At 38.2% G+C, this 13,637-nt stretch overlaps 1 protein-coding gene across 3 annotated transcripts in view; it reads right to left on the reverse strand.

Moving 5' to 3' along the window:
• Positions 1–1,065: 1,065 nt before the first annotated feature.
• Positions 1,066–13,637, reverse strand: part of LOC112159855 (chemokine-like protein TAFA-3) — a 90,452-nt gene continuing 77,880 nt past the window's right edge. For all 3 annotated transcript variants that reach the window (XM_024294167.2, XM_024294168.1, XM_024294169.1), the window contains exons 3-5: positions 11,208–11,357; positions 6,736–6,860; positions 1,066–1,967 (exon numbers count right to left, since the gene is read on the reverse strand). In XM_024294167.2, the coding sequence (XP_024149935.1) occupies positions 1,956–1,967; positions 6,736–6,860; positions 11,208–11,357 (287 nt within the window). In that variant the 3' untranslated portion in view covers positions 1,066–1,955. The remainder of the gene's footprint in view (positions 1,968–6,735; positions 6,861–11,207; positions 11,358–13,637) is intronic.

The following is a 13,637-nucleotide window of genomic DNA, read 5'->3' on the forward strand; positions in this document are numbered from 1 at the left end:
CTTTTTTTTTTCAGTAAACATGAACACAGAGTGATTGATCCAATATATCTACAACAACTCTAATGATAAAATAAAAAGTATGTTGACCTTCAAAACACTGTTATAATTGCCAATCAGAAGAAGAACTCACCATGTGGTTAAGCTACAAATAAATGCTGATTTTAGTCTCAGTCTTCTGAATTGAAGCTTGTTCAACCATCCATCCCGTCTCCTCACAGAAGCACGTCCCAAGAGGAAAATTGCCAAACATAATTAGCCAGTGGCGGAAATTCCAGAACATTTCAGATTTATACCTTAATAAAGCTTTTTAATGTGAATAAACAATTTTAGTGTCCAGGATTAGCTTAAATGTCTCTTTAATTTCAAAAAGGACTTATAAAACTGTTAAGACCTTTACATTGGAGTTACACCTTACATTAGTAATGTGTTATATCAGTGAAAAGCTGCTTTAAAGTGTTGCGCGAAACCAATTTTCTCTGCAGATCAGCTAATTCACATTAATAGTATAAGGAGTTACGGTATGTCGAAGAGCATTGCAGGTTTTAAAGTTTCAAAGCTTAAAACACACAAATAAAATTGTTCGGGTCGCTGGGTATATCTTTTATTTAGAGAGTCTTTTGTTTGAAATTTAACAACATATTTTCAGTCGCCATCTTGTCTACCACCAGGTCCCCAACAGCACAAATACAAGTAAAGAAAATAAGCCTATTTCCTTACCTGCTCAAAACGTTCTTCATAAAACAAAGGTATCCTTCTGACAATGAGGCCTGATTAATGAGTTGTCATTCATCCACACATAAATGCGACCCCTGGGGTGAGGAGTTCACTATAGGTTCTTTCTCTGAAGAAAAACATACGTTTGAAGGTATTTGCTTGCAGGCAGGTTGAGTCCTGCTGAACTGAAAAAGTTCATTGAAAAGTAATTACCTGTGATTGAAGACACCTTTGGAGCCAACACAGTAAACATCAGCATATGCAAACTCGCCAATTCTCCATCACTCACAGTTTTGGGGTAAAATGAATTATCCCTGCCTCCACATTCTACTAAAATAAGCTCCAGACTTGTTTTCATTTGAAATTTTTAATTCATTTCATATAATACTGACACATGTACTCAATAGAGGTTAACAGGCGTTTTAAAAACACAGATATTAAAACCATTAGAGCATCAGTTTACCTTTAGCCCAGGTGATTCCACGACCCCGTTCTGTTACGGGTTTTAAATGTTGCAGTGCACCATTACATCTACTTGGTATTAGTCTAACCTCAACTTTGAAAGGACTTTGAAAAACGTAAGAGAAAAAAAAGAAGACTGATAAACTGTAGGCATCAGAAAAATGGCATGTGGTAAACCACAAAGGGAAAATATTTTCATCTTCTCCTGGAATAAGAAAAATAAAATGGGGTCAGGAAAGAAAAAGATTCATTTGCAGATCCGGGATACATTATGAGAAAAGTGGGAGGGGTTACATGTGGCACAGTTTCATTTGAATATGTCACCCACATCACACCGAGCAAGCATTGGTGATCCTCTTCCCTCTGTTTCTGGGGACGATTGGAAAACAGAACTAAAGAAAGAAAAAAAACGCAATTTCCCCTGTTACATGTATGGAGCACAGCCTGAAAAAAGTTAAAGAATTTTGTATTTTTTATATCTGTAAAGTCGTTGATGCTCCGTCATCCGATCGAGTGCCTTTTAGGTCGAAGATCTCTTTTGTGTGCACAAAGTTGTCCTCTGCTGTAGAGCACACAGGGGACTGAGCTGTGTTTATGGTGATGGAAAGCAGAGTAGAGTCCTGCCTCTTCTGCCCTCGGTTCTCGGTTATCCTTGGAAAAATGAAACAATCGCTACTTCCCTTTAGGGACTCGTGTCAGTGCTTTTCCTCGTAACTGGATAGGTCCATTGTGCTTTGTTTCGCCAACTTTCCAGACTACTTCTTTTGAGATGGACGAGACTATCGGGTCACCTAAAACGAGAGAGTGGAAGACTGTCAAAATAGTGATGTGGTACTGTCCAAAGAAAAGCTAACAGTGTAAATAAACCAATTAATAAGGTTTTATTTTAAAAGAGGGGTTTTATTGGTGGAATAATATTAACACGTTCAGACGTCTACCCTTTTCTTTAATTTGGGAGATTTTTAATCACTCCCTTTTGCTTAACTTCAAGTTCCTAAAAGGCAAACAGACTGCTGTGCTGCTCAGGTTGGAGCACGTAATAATAATCCTGACTAGATGAGACATGCATGTCTTTCTGAGTCACCCTGTGGCGTCCCCCCTAGCAACAAGACGTTATTTCCTCCTTTTTGTCTTAAAGGAGTTTTTTTCCTTTGTTCTATCAGCCAACCAGGTGCCGGCGAACAAGCGCAAAAAAGCCAGCCTTCGCTGTGCGAGCACAGAGCAGCGTGTCCTCCAAGCTGGCAGCTGCATCGGATCTACTGTATCTGCTCTTGATGGCTTCAGGCCAGCCTTCCTGGGCCCGTTCCCATTGCCTTCAGGCATTCACTCCTGCGTTTGATCAAAGAGTCTGCAGGCGTTTGTTGTCTTCCCTCTTCAATACACACTGTTGAGTTTCTGAACCTGTTTTTGCTTCAAAATGCAAAAGTCAGTCTCCTCAGAAGGCTGTCCCTAGCCTGTTCAAATATGCTTTTAGGTATCAGCTTGTTCGAGAGACGATGTAGATGTTTAGATCTTGTGGCACAAAGAACACGCAAAATACTTGAGTGTTATTTCAGTGGCTCTTTCTGAAGTCTACAGTAGGATTCTTTTTCAAAAGCTTCAGTCGGCAGGACTATACAGTTCCTCAAGGCTTTCTCTTCTTCACTTAAAGTCTCATAAAAAATCATTTTCAAGTTTTGATTTATTTACCTAAAAATAGGGCATCACTTCCGACTCTCTAAACAAAGTTTAATTAACAAGGTTTAATCTTTATTAAAAAAAATGCTAAAATATTTATCATTTAAAAAATTAAAAACTTTTCTTCACATACATAGTAACTTAAGCAGTTGACAAAAGTGGAATATATATTTATAAAAATGTTTTGTTTTTACATAAAACAATAAAAGTATGCTTTTTTTCTGACTAAAAAAGCAGGAAAATCAAAATAAATTTTTACATTATGCAAATTAAAAATAGAACCAATTGGTTTGATTAATTAATTTTTAAAACTAAGCCTATGTTGGCCCTGAAGTAACAAATTACTCATCACAAAAACATATAAGGGATCACAACAAAAGTGAAACAGCATTACATTTTTTGAAATCAAAACTAAATTATAGAAACCAAAACACATGAAAAAATAAAAATGAAACATTTCAGAAAACAAAATTAACTTCCATAAATCAAAAGGAACTGTTAGAAAAATAAATTTAAGAAGAAACGGGAAATGGTAAGTTCTATGGGTCATCCTCCAATCAATGACTGCTCATAGTACTCACTATTGCTGATTGAGCGATTAAGTTGGATTAATGATCTTTAAGTTTTTTTCAAATGCGTCTTCAGTGTCTGCAAATGAAGTTTATGATTAATATGGAGTATATCCAGCATCGCTTCATGTCAAATGACTTTTGGTTGGAATGATGGACAAACATCATCATCCAATCAGTGAAGTCCCAAATACGTAGTTCTTCTGGTTTCTTCTTTAGTTTAATGTTTTAACATGTCATTTTGATTTCTGGAATTAGTTTTGTTTTCTGAATTTTCCCTTTTGCTGTTTTCTGTTTTGGAAACTGGAAAAGGTACTATGGGACATTGCTGATTGGATGATGAGATTTGTAAATCATTTCAACTGAAAGATATTTGGCATGAAGCGATACTGGATATCATTATCCAATCAGCGATGTCCCATAATACCTACCTTTTCTGTTTTTTTCTTTGTTTCTTCTTTCTAAAACATTTCATTTTTTTATTGTGTTTTGGTTTCTGGAGTTGTCATTGTTAAAATAATTTTGATTTATTTTTTTAATTGTCGTTGTAATATTTAATATGCTTTGTGATGAGTGATTTGTTATTGTGATTTGCACTTAATGGCCACTGTATAAGCACCATTAAATAGAAAATATGTTGTGATTTACCAATACTAAATTTATGCAACACAAAAAAAGGGAAAATCTGTAAAAATATACATTAATAATAATAATAATAAGCACATCTACAGTTTAAAAAGTCACCTGTTAGCCTGCTTTAAATTTTTGGCAAAGTCACATAAACTTTTAATATTGAGATCTAAAGGGAATTTAGGAATGATAATAACGTAAAAATTTGCGACAAGTTTGCAGTTAAATGCTCTTATGAATGTGGTGTATTGTAGAACTACATACTACTGTATGTAAATTTAATCAAATAACAATTTTGCTTAAGTTTTATGTAAAATGACAGAGCACTGAATGAACTTGTTGGTAGGCAAATGTTGTATTTATCTAATTTCAGGAGTTTTTGAGATACTTTTTTTTTTTTTTTTTGCTCTGACCTAAAGAGAAATTTAAAGTGCGCACAATAATGACTGTCTAATCCTTTGTCAACATGTCTGAGTTGCAGCTCATGGCTTGGCACTGCGGGCCTCAATGTTTACTCATCCATAAGCAATCATTTGACAATGACTAATCCATCTCCTCCCTCTCTCCTCCCTCCTGCCACCTTCTCTCCTCCCTTCTTCCGTCCCTCAAGCTCCAATAGAGAGGACCATATTGTTTAGTGTTCATTGTGAGAGCATCATCTCCACCAGCGAGCTTTCAAGTACTTCTTCAGCTCCTTTTCTACGTTCTTCTTCACAAGTTATTCTTATCACTTGCACATCTCCGTCTGCTTTCTTCTTCGTTTTAGGCGCTTTCAATGTCTGCCTCTCATCTTTTTTCTCCCTCGCGCTTCATCGCCAATTTCAATTTACAAGCAGGTCTTAATGGGACTATAAGAGAACGCTCGATGCTATTGATCTGGATGCCTGCGCATCTTGACCTCAGCATGCAACGCTAGAGGAGATAAAAAAAAAAAAAATCCCTCTTTTCATCATCGGGCAAACACATCAGCTTACACTCTCAAATAACGTAGACACACAAAACACATTAACAAACACACAGATCATTGATCGAAGACCTCAATCCAAGAAACACCAAACGTTTGTTCTCTTTTAAACTCTGACACAGAAAGATGGATCTGCTTTGCTTTTATGTTGTTCAAGGAAGTTATAAACACACTTTCAGACATTTAAAAATGTTTTCAACATCCGAGCAGCCATGGAATGAAGTGAAGCATGTCCTCTACCAGTTTGATGAAAGGATGGGTCATGTTGTAGTGAACATCAGTAGGTTGCATACATGAATAAATAAAAATGAGTGAAGCCTGCATTCTTCTTACTTCAATTAACACATTTTAATTATAAGGAAGCCATGTTAACTGCTTTAAACCTGAATGAGAGCTAAATCAGACATCCGGAGAGCATTCCTTCAAAACAAAAGATGAGAAACACATGATTTATTTTGCCTATCAAGGAGGACACTTGGGAAGAAATGGGAATGACATCCTAGATCATCTGAGCCCATCGGAGACAGTTTGGGAATGTTTTCAAAAAATGTCAGAAAAAAACAAATGGCAGATCATGTGTGTTAAGCTCTTCACATTTCTTTGTTTTACCCGAGGAGACGACTCCCGATGCTCTCCTCTGACCACACCTTCAATCAATTATTTAGGCAAAAAACAAAGGTCTGCACCCAGCCATTAATAATGAAAGGGGAGCAGGCTGAGAGAGGGATGGAGGGTGGAAGCAGAAGTCTGAACTGACAGGAGGCGAGTGTGGTCCCTCGCAGGGCAAAAAAAGGATGAGAGGCTGTGGAGGACAACGGCCGGCAGCTTTACGGTGAGAGGATGAGGAGTGTCCAGCAATGGTTACAAGAAAACTAATAAGGAAAAGCAATAAAGAGAAATTTGCTCACAGCATACACTGCAACATGACAAAAAATGTAAAGTGTATCATCTATTTCTGCTCATTTTCTATTATAAATTAGAATTAAAGTTCCACTTGAATCATTTTTTAATCTATTTTTAAAACATTCCCAGTCTTCTTAATGATGATTAGCCAAAATGCAAAAAGCTTGCATTGTTTTCCAGGACATGGTGGTAGGTCATTAAAAATTGTTGGCAGGGAGTAAGCCTATACTTATTTCCCATGATCCCTTTGTTTGAACGCTCTCCCACTAGCTTACAGCCCCTCACAACCCCAACATAACACTAGTGGAGCAACAAGAATGGTGAGCAATTTTGGAGATATCCAGCTGTACAGTTTTTACAGCTCAGACGAGGAAAACAAAGAAGTACATGGATCTACTGCGGATGCATCAGAATGGAGTGGAGGAGGGGGCTTGTGGCCCGCCGTCGTCATAGCTACAAGTCTTTTATTTTTTTTGTCTGATTCACGATTTGGATAAAGAAATACTCAGAAATGCAGTTTTAATCCAAGTTTTCTAATATGTCCTGAGAAAATGCTACTAGTACATGTTAAAAGACCAAAAACGTGATTTTTCATTGAAATGGGTCTTTAAAAGTTATTTTTCTTAGATTTAGAATAAAGCAAATACTGAAAAATCGGCTATGAAGTGGAGAAAAGAGAACACAGTTTGAGAAAGGAAAAAAAAATCACTAATGTGTTAAAAGTGAAAATCTGTCGGTGTGTGTTTGAGGGATGAAAAGACTCTGTGAGAGAGACAATGAGACACGTTTCTGTGGAGAGGCTGTGTGCCCACTAACCTTTGTGGTCTTGACTTTGTTGCCGGTGCTGCAGCTCCATCCTGTGAGGTCTGGCAGAACCTTGCACTCCTCACCTTCCATACATGGTTCCATCTGACACCACCACTTCTGGGCAACGATGGATGCTGGAAGAACAGAGAGTTGTGCAAAAGTTCAGTGTATGCTGTGATTTTATTCGTGAGCTTTCATGTGTGCTTTCTAGACCGCTTGCTTGTGAATTCTATCAGCCAGCCCTCCCCTGCTACACTTTTATCTCATTTCAAACAAAGATTTTTTTCAAAAACAGAAATGTGCTCTTTAATCCAGTCTAATTCTGCATAAAAAATGAATAAACAGAGTTTGGCACGCTACGATAAGCAGTTAGAAGCAGTAATTCTTCTGTGGTTAAGCCGTCCCGTGGAAGTGGTCATGGTGAGATTATTTAGTTAAGAGAACACAGAAACCTCAAATGAGCAAAACCCTGACTTGAAGTGGAAATTACTGCATTTTTGTTTATATCATTTATTCATTTAGGAGATGTTAAGGTTCTTTCATCACTCTGCAGAGATCTGATGATTTGTGTGCCTCGGCTTCTCGTGTGCCCATTTGAATTAGAATGCGTTTCAGGAACGTGATTCATGTATGTTACGGCTTATTAATATTCAGAGTTGATCTCTGCTGTTTTTCTGTTTGTTTCAGCTGTTGAAAATCATCGTTTTTCAAACGTGAACGCTGACGAAGTGTTTGGGAGAATTATTTGTGGTGACCAACTCAGTGTTAAAGTCATAGAAGATTCAAATGCCAGAAAAAAGGGTATTTATTTATTAAGAGGCATAGAGAGTCAAAAGAAGAAAAAAAACAGGAAGGAGAAAGTAGAATGGCAAAGTCACCTAGTTTGGCCAATGATATCGTTGGGAATTTGTGATTTGAGCCCAATTACACAAAAGTTCAGGGTCTACCTTACATCCACTGTCAATGAATAAGTTATGGAAACATAAGGGGGACTGCAGTTTACCATGTTTTTCTATGATTTTTGCTCGGACTCCTGTTGGGCTCCCATTCAAACAGAAAATAATCTTTTCTGTCTTTAAAATTTAACATTTCTGCTTCTAAAAGAGACATTTTTTATGCTCATTTGCAAGTTTTTGGTGCTATTTGGGGGCTTTAGAGTAGCAGGGTGTAATGTTCAAAGAACACTGATGACTTCTCCTGCCACCCTCCCCATGAAACGCTGCTTCCTTCCTGCCTCTTTAATGCAGCTCTCCAGTCTGCTCTCATTGATCAGACTTGGTGCAGTATGAAGCGGTAATTCCAACCTTGATTTAGGTGTTTAGAAGCAGCCACTCGGTGAGCCTTACGCCACTGTGGTAAATGGTTATGTAGATGCGAATGGCAGAAAGGGCTGGATTACAGGCAAGGCATTTCTAATGGCTCTGTTGGAGAGTAGTTCTTTCTGTCTGAACTTCAGGATATGTATTTCTCCAGAAAACAAATGAGACAATCAACAATCTGGAAGACATCAAAAAATGTATCTAACAAATTAGTGAGGATTTTGAAGTTTAATGACGTTTCTGCTTGGAACACTAAGGACAGATGTTATTTTATTTTTTTTTTCACAATGACTCCCAGTTATTTAGTTGCTCAGGTATAAGATTTCACTACATCTGCCTCCATCTTACACCGTCCTGAATTATCTTTGGGGCACTTTTGCACAGCCTCTACCTGGAGGATCTTCTTTTGTTCTCTTTTTAATAACCACTGGTTGTACTCCTCAAGAAAGTCTCTATTTCACTCTGTTGGTACTTTTGCTCTAGGATGGGTTCTCTTTTGTTTCTGTTTTCTGCTGTTGAGGTTCATCTTTGACAGTTCATAGATGTAGTTGTATAACTGATGTTCTCCAGGATTTTTATTGCTGCGATCTGAATGCTCACTAGTCTACAACCTATCTCCTCCCTACATTCACATCGGCTCAGATTGGGAGTGATGCATGGTTAACATCCCCTTTAATTCGAAGAAGAGCCAAACCGTTTGAAAATTGATCATGGAGGGGAAATTAATAATTGCAGTTTATGTCTGTCTGTAATTATATCACACCATCTTTCATAAATTGGAATAGAGCTGTGAAGAAAAAGCCTGGAGCAAGATTTTTGAGATTTGCACAACTTCAACACTGTGTTAAACCTCGTTCAACTGTTGGTGGTGAAAATGCGCTAATAAACAGTAGTATAAGAACAAGAGGAAGATGCCCTAGAATTGTAGATGTTCTAGAATGTGCATCACATGCTCAGTGTGAATGTAGCAATACCTGGGCTCACACGGCAACTATTACGGCTCAGATGCGGCCGCCGGAGTCTTAACGTTACTTGAAAAGTGCGAGGGGAACTCGCATTGCGTCCACTCATGTTCGACCTCTGTGATCTGGCCTTTCCAGTGCTCCAAATTCGTTCTGGTGGTTCAAATTTTTGACGGACGCCGAGTCGGAGCACTTTTTGTGAAGTTGAGGCTATTACTGACCTAAACCGGTAATCATGCGAGCAAATGTAAAGTGCATCAGTTACATTTTTTTTTAATATAACCTATTTTGTGTGGAAATCGTAATTTTAACTGTGTTGTATATATTATGTCATTGTGACAACCAACCACGGTCTACCCTAAGTGTTACACAATGGGCCTTAGTGAAGTATGAAACATTTGCGTCCAAAGGTGCTGCAGGAATTTCCCAGGAGGGAAGTAGAGATGAAGTGTACGCCGCCCCGTCAGCTACACACAGACACACAGACGCACGCACACACACACCCACACAGCAAGCCAAAGGCTGGTCCCACCAGTTACTGAATTGCTACCAGCTGAAATGTGAGCGCCTGCATGGAGAAATGGCATCAGTGGACTCAGAAGCAGCTCTAAAATAATCTGATAACCGCGGAGGATAATTATCATCCGGAACAGGTGATTTCTTTTTTTTCCAAAGCGTGATTAGAAGTATTTTCAATGACTATGGATCAGTAAGTGACATCTTTCTGCTGCGGGAGTGGGACAGTGAGACGGGGGCGAGGGGTTCTCCGTATACACGTATGTCTTTAGTCCTAACCCCCACAAATAAGGGGGGATTATTGTACTTCCTATACAAATGACGGGTTATCGCGTGAACCTATCTTGTAAACCGTTAGGAGTTTTGCGAGGTCAGCAGCAGAGCCTGTGTCTGCAGCAATCCCATAGCCAATGTAAGTCATCTGCCGTAGCTAGACCAATTTGGGGCCACAGAGGAGCAGTAATGGTTACAGTGTGAGCCCGGGGTTAGTGTTCAGACTGCTGGGCTTGGGGGGAAAGTTAATGCATCTTGTGGGGTGTTTTTGTCTTGGCACCAGTGACTTCCAACCCATCATGTGAACAGCTTATTATACTAGTTGGCTCAGACATGAACTAAATGAAAAATATATTTTTTTCATTTTTGTAGTGGAAGACTCCCTGAACTCTCCACTTACTGACTTCTGGAGTTCCAAAGTACTTATCCTGAACATCTTCTGTCTCTTTTTAACTAGTAGTTGAGCTTTCTAAACTATGATCATCCTGACTGTTTTTTAATCAAGTTTAAATTATACGTCAGATATCCTGCATCATTTCAGGGGCTGGTGCAGCCAATATCTTCATACCTGAGCCTCTTGTCTTGGCTGTCTGCCATAATCAGAGTCACAATGGTAATCTGTCAAACACACTAGCTTTGGATCATTGGTGTGAAGTGAGACACTTTTGCAGTATTCTCATCAGTACTAGGCCAATCCATTCTCATTTTATTCATCCCTACCACTAAAAACTCACTTTGGTAAGATTCTAAATCTATATTATATCTGCCAATGCTAATTCATTTTCATATTCAGAATCCATTCACTGTGACATCCCTGCAGAGCAGCCTTAGTGACAAACTCCACAGTCTGAGGGGTGTGAGGGACAGATTCTGCAAATCTTTTCTCACTGCTGAAGTATCAGGACGGTTGACACCAACGCAGGAGTGGAAATTCTGTCATATGAATCTTTAATTATTTTTGTGTTTCTCAGTTACACCTGAACTCGATTTCTTTCAGAAATTTGGTTTAAAACTTTGTGCATTTCACCTATTTGTGTTGTGTTGTTCTTGCATAAAATTTTAGGATTCAATTTTTGAATATTTGGCTGATCTTTTGCAATCCAAAGGTTCCACAAAACCTTAAGAAAATTACACAAAGAGCCAGAAAGGAATCAGGCTGTTGAAGTTAGAAAAACCAACACTGGGTACTGGGAGAGTGTTGACTTTGCTCTATAACTTACCGGTATACGTGAAAAGCCTGCTTCTAATCCAGGGTAAATGTCAGGCGGGACGGTGTCTGTTAGCTCATTTTCCTTTCGGTCATATTGTAAATTCAGCCTGGAGTGTGCTCTGCCTAAAGTGACCGCACCATAACTATGTGTCTAGCAGTGTGGATCCTCGCCAAAATCAACCTCTAAACAAAAATACATACCGTCAACGCAGGAGGGCATCGCCCGAGTTGTGCCGGCGACCTGACCGGGGAAGCAGGAACATTTGACCGTCTGCGACCTTTCCTCGATCTTGTTCTTGTTGCAGCACCGATGTGCAGCTATCACTTCACACGTTCCTGCTTTCACGTGCACTGTGAAAGAGAGACAATTTCCTTAAGCAAAAGGTTATACACTGTTTTTGCACACAAACCACATAATCAGCCACATTAACGGTAAATTTGCTCCTACAGAGACAGACGAACACAAGATTGTAAAAAGATGTAAAATAACAGCACCTAAATACTGCTTACAATAAAATATTTCCCTCCGGCACTTTAAAATTATAGTTGTGAGAGTAGGTTGTCAGACGGAATAATAAAATGAAGCAAAATTGCACTGCAGTCCAAATGATGGGGATGATTTTAGAAAGCCGTGAGCTACAAAAGAAATGCAATTTGCATTTAGATTTATCAAATTCTGCATGTTTTTTTGGAATGATTTCTTTACAAGCTTTTTGCACCAACAAAACTTTGAATGTCAAAACACATCGGAGGTTTTGAAGCATGTTTCAAAATCTATAATTTATTATTCTTTTTTAGTGTTTTCCACCAGGAAAAAACATTAAGGATATGTACTGAAAACATTTGCTAAGCCATCCACAGCCCTGCAGCGTATATATACGTAACGCCTTTACGTTTTCTATACCTGCCACTTCATGTGCTTATTTATGTGCGCACACATTTCTGCCATGTGGCTGATTAACAACAAGTCCAACCGAGCACAGGAGTCCCCTGAGTCGCCCGCATGAGAGGGAACAAAGAAACAACTCCACATTTGAAGATTTGTGACTTGAACATGTGGCCCTTTCATACCCGCCTTTCATCAAATACATAAAAATGTCAAGGACAAACAATAAGCCATACCAGGAGAGGAGTGTGTGCTTGCGGGCGTGCACGCACGCTCATATTCGGTGACTTTCACAACAGTGTTTGTGTGTGGGAGCATTTTCAAACAGTTGTTGGAAGTTACTGTCATTTCCATAACAAAGAGTGTACCCACAACACAACAAAGAGTGCACGCTGCACGGCAGAAAAGTAGAAAACAATGACTTTGGTCTGTCCAAAGAGTGTTTAGCAAAGAGGCGTTTTGGACTGAAAGATCCATAATAATGATAAACAGACTAACAAAGATTCAAACTGTTCTTAATTTGTAGTGTTAATTAGAGAGCGACAAAATGATACTGCTAATTATTTTTTAATTTAAATCTGAACAAAGTGGTTTTTCTTTGTATTTCCCAAGAGTATGTCTGGTTTCCATCTTTTTTACATTTTAAATCAGTAGACAAGTTGCACTAATAATAAATCAGCTCCACTGCATTTCTTTTAGGACAGTTTGATGAACAAATCTTACTTTGAGAACTTAAAAAGGCTTTTTTCAATGGTCAGCGGACACACTTATCTCTTACAAACTAATTGATATTATTAATTACTACCTCATGTGTCATGAGAGTGATTCTTGGACTTTTGACTGGCTCATGTCTGCTGTTTTTATTCACCTTTTTTTAATAGTCCATCTGTAAATCCTCAAATGCCCTGATCTAGAAAAGCCTTCATAGAAAATAGATCATAGTAAAACCTTTCTGCTGTTTATCTGCATTTTGCACATGTCTCCACATGATGTAGTCAGCTTCCACAGAGTCGTTTTTATTTATTTATTATATTAATCTAACCTTTATTTATCCAGGCAAAACAGATTAAGACAAAATATTGAAATTTTCAACTGTGGCCTGGAAAAAAGGAAGACCTTTTGAGAAAAAAACTGAATAAATCGATAAAGTAGACTCAGAACAAACATTTGGATCAAACAGCAGTAACACAATCATTCAACAATAAAATTATAAAAATACTAGCTTACAGCAACACTTCTTTAAAATGATCATTAGGATTCCTTTTAAAACTTAAATTGCTTTTGGTTTATCTCGCTTCTTTTTAGCATTTAACCTTAGTCATGTTCTGTTTATAGGCTATAATGCTTAGGAAGAGTGTAAGCTGGTGGCTGGTCTTTCATTTTGTAACCGTATTTTACATGACTTGAAATGTGATTAAATACTGTAACACTCGGTAGAATATAGTATATAAAGTGTTTTACTTAATAGTATCAAAAAGTGAATCAAAATCTTAAAATCCCACTTCAGTCATCGTTTTATCTATTGTAATTAGATCATTAGGCTTTTTTAGTCAAGATAAAAAAAAATTCTAAGAGCAGAAGGAATTCATAGAAATTCCCCTCTGAGTTGGCAGGGAGTAAACCAGCACTCATTTCCCATCATCCCTTCGTTTACACGCTTTCCCACTAGCTCACAGCCCCCAGACTCCAACCTAACATTACCGGTGCAACAAAAATGGTGAGTAATATCAGAGCTATTCAGCCAG

This window comes from Oryzias melastigma, linkage group LG7 (genome assembly GCF_002922805.2).
Source record: "Oryzias melastigma strain HK-1 linkage group LG7, ASM292280v2, whole genome shotgun sequence".
Lineage (NCBI taxonomy): Eukaryota > Metazoa > Chordata > Actinopteri > Beloniformes > Adrianichthyidae > Oryzias > Oryzias melastigma.